Source organism: Phytophthora parasitica, assembly GCF_000247585.1.
Source record: "Phytophthora parasitica INRA-310 unplaced genomic scaffold supercont2.11, whole genome shotgun sequence".
Classification (NCBI taxonomy): Eukaryota; Oomycota; class Peronosporomycetes; order Peronosporales; family Peronosporaceae; genus Phytophthora; species Phytophthora nicotianae.
The window spans coordinates 1379187-1387278 of NW_008648997.1; the positions used below are offsets into that span (position 1 = coordinate 1379187).

The window sequence follows — 8092 nt, forward strand, 5'->3', positions numbered from 1 at the left end:
AATGCATATCCTGTGGCTCTCAGCCTATGTACTGAGGCCACTGTTAACTCTACGAGTCATGTACTGAAGGTTTGTTAACTCGGGTACTCCGTACCCATGTGTGGAATACACCAGGTGTAAACCCGTGTAACCCCGTTACAGAACCAGCAGCCCCATTGCCGAAAAATGAGACGTTGCTGATGCTGCCGCTGGCACCTTCCTGTAGGGTATTGCAAAGACGCCCTGGCCACAGAGAGCGAGCTTGTAATCCTCGTTTTTGAAGAAAGAGAGAGAGAAAGTTGCTGATACCGTATCACTGTGATAATCAGAGGCTGTCTACCTGTACAGTAATTAAAAGGGCCATAGTGTATCCACACAAATCCTCTTTTGAGCATCGGATCTGCAAAGCCCTTTCTCAAGACCATCACTCCGACACCTTGAGCGGTTGGCCAGAATCCTCCCTCATTCAAACGGAACCAGCGGTCCCCAGGGATCTCAGCAAGGTCGGGAGCGCGGCGATGTCTGCGCGGCACGCTAACGTGGCCGTGGAAAGCGGTAGCGAGTTCAGCGCAAGCGCATCTGCCAGTGATGCCGATTTGGAGAGTCCAGAACCCCAACGCCATTAAAAGACGGTCTTCAGGTGTCGGGCAAGGTCGCAATAAACGTCGAAGATACAAGCAGCGCGCGAGTGACCGGAAGTCGCGTCGAGGCACTTATCGCTTACTGCCAGAAGGCTCAGACATTGAATGGGCAGAGAGACTTCGCCTTCGGATTCATCGGACTCCAGGGAACGAACTGTATCATCCGTTGTTGAACGCTGTGGAGATGATGTGTGTTCTGTTGCCGCCTTGGACGAGGTGTTAAACGCGCCAGAGCTTGACGTACGAGTGTTCCAGAGCTGGGCGGAGCTTGACGCTTACTTGAAACGTATTGCCGTCGAACATTCCAGGCTTGTATACACATATTAGACTGTGACCCAGTTTTAGACTGTGGGTACGTTTTAGACTATCTGTTCTAACGTATTCGTGATTTCTTTCGTATGTAGATCTACACGGTTCGTACTACAACTCCTGTCAGTCGGCGGAGTCAGAGGATGGGAAGAATCGATCCGATTACAAGCGAATTCCCGAAGAGCTTCGGTTCTACAACAGGACTTACGTATGCACGCATTCTGGGTCTCCAAGGTCGAGCTTCATTCTAAGTTGATGTAACTGTGCTTTTTATGCAGATTAATGCGTGTATACGTGAGGTCGGTGGTACCTGGGAAGTGTTCATTACCAAGCAAAACACTGGACATAACCACGATATCACCAGCGATACATACCAGACATATCACGAAGCGCATCAAGTGTCAGACGACGAGGTTCTGTCGACTGTGCATACGTTGCATCGAGATGGGGCAAGCAAAAAGCGTTTCCTGGAGTATATCACTGAAAATTCGCGCGTCGTACCTATGTTGAAAGATATTCATAACCTGGTGGAGCGACTAAAACGTGAGAGCTACGCTTTTCCATCGATTGAAGAGCGCATCCGGTCGATACTGGAGGATTTCTCCTCGAAACAAGGGAATCTGGCAAGATTTTAGTCGAATGCAGAGGTATGGATGATGATAATTATGATGTCAGTTGATTTAACATGGTGTTTGTTGTGATTCGGTAATTAGAACGTCGTTGAGTGTATCGGTATCCAGTCAACGCACATGCGCTCCATGTTCGAGCAGTTTCCCGAGGTGCTTCTCATCGATGCGACGCATGGCACAAATGCCTCCAACTACAAACTGTTTAGTTTCATGATCCGTGATGCCATGGGCAAAGGGCAGCACGTTCAGGTTCGTTTTGGATTTCGTGGAGTGCAGTAACAATACTGTGTTTTGTTTCCAAACTGGTACCCACTCTAAGTCTGTGTGTGCTTCTGAATCTTGCCTTACAGCACTGTATTGTGGAGGATGAGCGGAAGGAGACACTACGAATTGCATGTCAGCAGTTTAAGGAAGGCTGTCCGAGTTTCGGCTCCGTCGCTGTTATTATGATCGATAAAGATTTCACGGAGTTGTCGGTGTTGGAAGAGGAGTTTCCTGGTGCTCGTATCCTGCTGTGCCACTTCCATGTCGTCAAGTACCTACAGGAAGAGGTTTCTAAATAGTGGTACTCGATGCTTGGACAAAGAAGGAAATGAAACGACTGAAACAATACTGGTTGGGGCACCCACGGAGAAGGTGTATGACAGCATTATTACAACGATGAAGGTGGTTTTGCGTTCAGAGACAGCGAGACAACTTTGGTTTGATTATTTCGATACGAATTGGACGCCATGTAAGGAGATGTGGAGTTCGATCAACCGTGGAAATGTGCCACACATGGGCAATCATACAAACAATCGGTATGTACGCATATAATAGCGGTTTGCAGATGGCGTTGAAGATTGAACTAATATTTCTTTGAGTATTCGTAGCCTGGAACCAAGTTGACAGAAGCTGAAGTCTCTGGTAAATCGATCCACAGCCTCCACCTCTATGGATGATTTCTAAGGAAACGAAGAAGTCGGGCCGTCCGAAAGTGACCCAACGTGCTCGAAAGAAGGCGCTGAACGACGGTTTGCGCCAAACGTCCCGGCTGGTAGATGCTGTTGAATCTGGAGAGGCACCATCACTGGCAATTCTGTTGGAAGCTGTTCCCAATGGCCTTCCATACAAATTCGCAAAGGTGTTGAGGGCTCTGTCGATTCTACAGCAAACTCGAAAGGCAAAAATCACAGTATTTAAGCGGCGCAAAAAAAAGAAACGGATCCTGAAAAAGTGATGACTGTACTTCCGTTGCGAAGGATTGACTCCTGTGAAGCTCAGGTTGATCTATTTCAAAACCGTTGGTTTAGTGATCATGAAGAGGACATGCCGCAGTGTGGAGTTACGGTACAGACCGGCCGGGTTGTTTACGATGTGAAGATGCTAAAGGCAATGCGTAGCTGGCACACCGCCATGACGCACTTCCATGGTATCGAGAACGCTATCAAATGGGTGAAGGAATATGACGACACTCAGTACAACCCACAAGATCCTAATTGGTGTGATGGGATTCTGGAGAAGTCCGAGTTGGTAACTCTGTTAAACGAGGTGAATGTCTTAGGAGATTATTACGGGTCACTTCATTGAGCGGAAGAATTCAGTTGGAAGGTCCCTGTATGGATCTCGCACTCCAAACGATTATCAAGCGATTCAGTACCAGAGCTACCATTTTCACGGTCCCTGCTGATGTTCTACGTTTCCCCATATATGACACTGAGACTTTACCGACCCTGAACGTATGGAACGAGCTGAAAGAGAGTGCTGACAGTTTGGAGCAGGCAAGAGAATCGAGCGAAGCGATTCTGTTTTTGGAGTGGTTAATTACGAACAGAATCACTGGTGTGCAGTAGCAGTAAACTTCAATCGATCAGAAGTCAAAATCTACGACCCACAGCAGACTGGGGATAGGTTCAAGGCCTTTCAGAGGCACTTGACAAATATGATGCTTCCGCTGTTACCGGTACCAAAATCGCCGAAGCGGTACAGGTTCACTCAAGTGGAATTGTCGAAACAACTGGATAACTACAATTGTGGTGTATTCGTGCTTCTGTTCTTCTACCTTTGTCTGCTGGAAGTGGAACCTGTTAACATGGAGGGGGGGGCATTAGAAAAGCGATGCAGTTCTTTCGCTATAGGTATCTTAGCCACATCTTAATGTCCATGTAATACATGTATTTTTTTGCACATTTTGTAACAAGTTACTGAATTATATGACCGGTCAGTTTATTTTGTACCAAGTTATTGACTTATTCGACCAGATTTCACATTAAATTATCACAGATGATCTACGTGTCGGATATTAATAGTTTGCTAACAGGCAAGTGACTTACGCAGGCATACACTTATGACTCATAAGTTATGAGTGGTGTTGGCTTTCTTGCGTCCTGTAGTCGATCGCTTACATTATTGGAACGAAAGACGAGCGACGAAGCTCCAGAACGACATTCACTCCTGTTTTCAGTATTTTTTGCGTCCCGTCTTGACCTGAAACGTGACTACAGCTGTGTGTGACTGTCTGACCAATCGTACCGGTTATAGCAATAAGCTGTGCACGACAGCTTCGGACTGGGCATTGTGTGCACAGTCCGTCATTGAGACTGTGCAGGTAGTCTCGGTCGTGATAATCACAGTCGTGCTGTGAGCCTTGCGATGGGTGATCTTGCCTCACACGCTAGGAATCCTAGTGGAACGAGGGAGCGAGCAAGTACGGATATTGTACCATGCAGTCGTTTGACGACGACAGGCAGCGCAAAGGAAGGCACGACCAGCCCGCGTGGTCCACGCGGCGTGGAAGGGCGAGTGAGTGATCCAGCACGACGTTGCAGCACTGATGCATTGCCCTTTGTTGGCCACTCTGTCACTGAGCCTGCGAGCGTTCAACGGTCCGCGTTCGCCCAGCTGGGAAATCAGAACTGGAGCAGCATCGACAGAGCGGAGGTTGAAGTGTCACGATGCGGCGAGCGCGGTTGACGTAGAAGTGTACTGTAGTGCGTCGATCATCGACCCGCAAGAAGCGACGAGTACAGCGATGGGCGAGGTGATTCCGGGGCTGCTGGCGGGTGCTGCCTGCCCGCAGCTGCACAGCTTCGCACGCATCCGGTGCCAATGGCACTACCATCTCTGCCTTCCTCGGAGGCTCAGTCACCGGCAGTCACTGGGGCACGTCAAATTTTCCCATTGCGCTGCAATTCGCAGCCAGCTACAGTACAGCAAACAACCAACAGTATCTGTTTTAAAAAAAATAGTAGTGCTTGCTTGTTAAATATTGTAGGGCTTTAAGGCCGGGTATTCTATCCGCTGCTGCTGTGCTCTACTCGGGCTAGTGTCGGCTACTGCTGCCTGGCTGTCAGTGCGGTTACTAACCTCACAGCGACTGTAATTGATATGCACTGCGGGGCTCGCGGCTAGCTGGCTGTAGTTGCCACTAACGGCGTCCTGCTGCTACTTGAGAAGTTCACCTGCTGCTAGTAGTAGCGCATGACTTGATTGCCTTCGAGTGAAGCTGCCTTCGAGTGAAGGAATGAGTCGGGCTTGCTTTGATTGGGAGCTATCGATGGCAGTCCGCTCGCTCATACCAGGAAGCGGCGCAGGATCTGCAGCTCGTCTGCGGCGAGGTCGCCGGCGGGTACCGCCGAGAACGCAATGGGCTCGAGCTGATTGCTGTAGCTGCTGCAGCAGCCCTTGGCATCGTCGTCGGCAGTCATGCCGTCCAGGTCGAGCGCGCTGGCGATGCTGGCCACCACGTGGCTCTCCCACTTGCTCAGGTCACTGCTGGCACGCTCCTCCGCCTTGGCCTTCTTCTTCGGAGAGATCACGAGCTCGTCAGCGCTGCTGCTGCTGGCGGAAACCTCATCGAGCGATGTGGGCGACAGCGTGGGGCGCTGCACCGACAGCGGCGACTTGGTGGGGCTGCCGGCCATCAGCGAGAAGAACGTCTTCGTCGTCGTTGTAGTAGTAGTAGTAGTTGTTGTTGTTGTTGTTGTAGGGGGCATGGCTCTGTCTGCGTTTGAATTGCAGTTGCTTTGGCTGTGAAGGCAAAGATGCGAATCGGAATATGAGCCTCGCATGGGCATGGCTGCTGGACGTTGCAGTTAGGTTGCCCTTTTGTGTCGTCATGCTCGCTGTGAGGTGAGATGGCTTTTCTGGGTCGCACGCGTCCAAATCCTGCTGCGCTTCTGCTCTCTTCTCTCAAAGCGCGACGTTGGACAAATCGCATCGAAACTCGTTCCAAAGTCGGCAGAGAAGGCTTGGTTGGTGGCGGGACGGCTGGCGGCGGCGGTGATGGCTCCGCACAAGACTGTCGCTGAAACGGGAGCAGCTCTCGACTCAGACGGGGGCCCTCCCCTCCCCTAGCCTGGCTGGTGAAACGTGGCGTGGATTGCGCGCGTTTTCGGGTGTTTCTATTGTCGGCGCCCGGGTTCTCGTCCATCGGGTGGCCAAATCGCGGTGAGTGGATCCATTCCGAATCGAAGGGTAACGCAGACGGGGCAGTCGAATCGACGCGCGATCCGCCGCGAAAGGGGGGGGGGTCATCAAAATGAAAGGACCGCCCTTATCCCATTTTGCTTGCTTGCTTGAGCCAAAAAAGCAGATGAGCTGTCGAGCTGGCAACAGGGCTTTGGCGCCCACGTCTACGGGTCGGTTCGCAGCACTGGGGGGGGGGGATACAAGTATCAATAACACATCTGCGAAAAATGAAGGCACCCCGGCCACGGACCAGAACACACGACGCGAGATCATCCACCGCTACCGGGTGGCTGTGGGTGCTTTGTACGAGCCTGATATCGCCACGAATAGGGAGCACAGAAGGCGAAAAAAGTCAGGGGCACATCGAAGATCGCTCCTGCGATTCAAGCCCGAAAACTCATGCTCGCCGGCTGGCTGACTGCCTGTCTGCCTGCCGATGAGGCAGTCAACCGCAAGAGCGGTCGCCAAAAAAAATGACGTACAACGCGCAACCAAAGCAGAGTACTAGTGGATACTCTGCCGAAGTTTCTCGCCGCTCTACGTGGACGACTTCTCACTGAGAACTTTTCTTGCCCTGCCCAACCCACCCACTCGCAGTTTCAAATTCACCGCCGGATTGCACTTGCTACGTGAGGATAGGAGCGCCATTTGCCGATTTCCAGCTCAAATTACGCACGCGTATTCATGAGTAATAATGGATCAGGACAGGAATTGAAATTCAAATTTCACCTACAGCTAGTGTTGTTTTTTAGGAGGTTTTTAGGATTTGTAGGGTACTTAACGTCTATTAACCGATTAGATAGCAGTTATTAATAATAAAAAGGAGCAAAATGCCCCTGTGTGGGCCACACATTGTGCACTACACTATTCTTTATTTACAACTCAACGCACGCACTAGCCCAGAGCCGTGCTGCCCAGAGGACTGTGCAATGTAAGACACTACCGGCCTACACCACGCACTAACCGTCACTCTGGTGACGGGGGAACAAGCCATTGATCACAATGCAGGTCAAGGGTGAGAGCAAGACGTTCAACCTCGAGGAGATCTCGTCCATGGAGCTGGGCGAGGTGGTTGAGGCCTTCATCACCAAGGGATCCGAGGACGCTATCTCAATGGCTCGCACCATCGAGCCACCAAGGATGCCGGCGCCATCGCTGGCCTAAAAGTTCTACATATCATCAACGAGCTGACGGAGAATCAGTATGCTCTTCATTGTTTGCGGGCTGCCTGCGAGCGTATTACGGCGTCGTCGTCGGCCAGGTTGCATCGAGATCTACTCTCTGTTCGACAGCACGGGCTTCAACTCAACCACCACGCTTGATCGTTTTGAGGACATGTGCGGCAACTACTTCCAAAGGTGATGGACCCCTTGGAAAAGTTGTTCCGCGACGCCAAGGTGTCCAAGAGCGAGGTGCACGGGGTTGTCCTGGTGGGCGGCTCCACCCGTACCCCAAGGTGCAGCCGCTGCTGTCGTACTTCGTTAACGACATGGAGCCCATCAAGTCCATCAACAGCTACGCGGCTGTGATCTACGGTAGTTTGCCGTTCTAAGCGGCAACAACTCGTCAGAGAAGCTGCAGGTACTGCTACTGCAAATGCGACGCCGCTATGCTAAGTATGGAGACAGTCGATTGAGTCACGTCGAAGCTGATCGCGTGTAACATGTCGGTGCCGGCCAAGAACTTGCAGACGTTCTCGATATAAGCGGACAACCAGTCTGGATTATTTATTTCAGCGTTCGATGGCGCGATACAACAACCTGCTGAGTGAGCTCAATCTCGACGGCGTCACGCATGGCGGACGAGTAACGGAGGCTAGCAGAGAAGTATTCACAAAATGAAAAACGCATCAGTTTATTGAGATCATGGTCAGCAGCAAATTTGTGAGTGTTAGTGTTACAGGAACGCCATGGCGTGCTATACCGCGGTACACACGACCATATCCACCATTTCCTCTTGGCGGACTTGCAGTTACTGAGATATGTCGACACTAACGATCGCGTCGAGAAGGTAGTCAAACTCGCGCTCGCTCAAATCGAACATGCAATAATCATCATCTTCATTGTCTGGATCTCTATCGCTGTC

General features: G+C 51.0%; 7 protein-coding genes across 7 annotated transcripts; 5 read left to right on the plus strand and 2 right to left on the minus strand.

Moving 5' to 3' along the window:
- Positions 1–725: 725 nt before the first annotated feature.
- PPTG_07376 (hypothetical protein) lies at positions 726–1564 on the plus strand (the record flags this gene model as incomplete). Its single annotated transcript, XM_008901559.1, has 3 exons — positions 726–906; positions 1025–1137; positions 1208–1564. 3 exons carry the CDS (start codon positions 726–728, stop codon positions 1562–1564), a joined length of 651 nt encoding a protein of 216 aa, XP_008899807.1.
- Positions 1565–1678: 114 nt separating this feature from the next.
- On the plus strand, positions 1679–2121 carry PPTG_22089 (hypothetical protein; the record flags this gene model as incomplete). Its single annotated transcript, XM_008901696.1, has 2 exons — positions 1679–1807; positions 1909–2121. 2 exons carry the CDS (start codon positions 1679–1681, stop codon positions 2119–2121), a joined length of 342 nt encoding a protein of 113 aa, XP_008899944.1.
- A 655-nt stretch (positions 2122–2776) lies between these two features.
- PPTG_07377 (hypothetical protein) lies at positions 2777–3127 on the plus strand (the record flags this gene model as incomplete). The annotated part of the gene is made up of 1 exon (XM_008901560.1): positions 2777–3127. The coding sequence occupies one exon, from the start codon at positions 2777–2779 to the stop codon at positions 3125–3127; it is 351 nt and encodes a 116-aa protein (XP_008899808.1).
- Positions 3128–3156: 29 nt separating this feature from the next.
- PPTG_22090 (hypothetical protein) lies at positions 3157–3390 on the plus strand (the record flags this gene model as incomplete). The annotated part of the gene is made up of 1 exon (XM_008901697.1): positions 3157–3390. One exon carries the CDS (start codon positions 3157–3159, stop codon positions 3388–3390), a length of 234 nt encoding a protein of 77 aa, XP_008899945.1.
- A 1719-nt stretch (positions 3391–5109) lies between these two features.
- On the minus strand, positions 5110–5532 carry PPTG_07378 (hypothetical protein; the record flags this gene model as incomplete). The annotated part of the gene is made up of 1 exon (XM_008901561.1): positions 5110–5532. One exon carries the CDS (start codon positions 5530–5532, stop codon positions 5110–5112), a length of 423 nt encoding a protein of 140 aa, XP_008899809.1.
- A 1477-nt stretch (positions 5533–7009) lies between these two features.
- On the plus strand, positions 7010–7171 carry PPTG_22091 (hypothetical protein; the record flags this gene model as incomplete). The annotated part of the gene is made up of 1 exon (XM_008901698.1): positions 7010–7171. The coding sequence occupies one exon, from the start codon at positions 7010–7012 to the stop codon at positions 7169–7171; it is 162 nt and encodes a 53-aa protein (XP_008899946.1).
- Positions 7172–7734: 563 nt separating this feature from the next.
- Positions 7735–7918, minus strand: PPTG_22092 (hypothetical protein; the record flags this gene model as incomplete). The annotated part of the gene is made up of 2 exons (XM_008901699.1): positions 7735–7822; positions 7908–7918. The coding sequence occupies 2 exons, from the start codon at positions 7916–7918 to the stop codon at positions 7735–7737; spliced, it is 99 nt and encodes a 32-aa protein (XP_008899947.1).
- Positions 7919–8092: the final 174 nt, after the last annotated feature.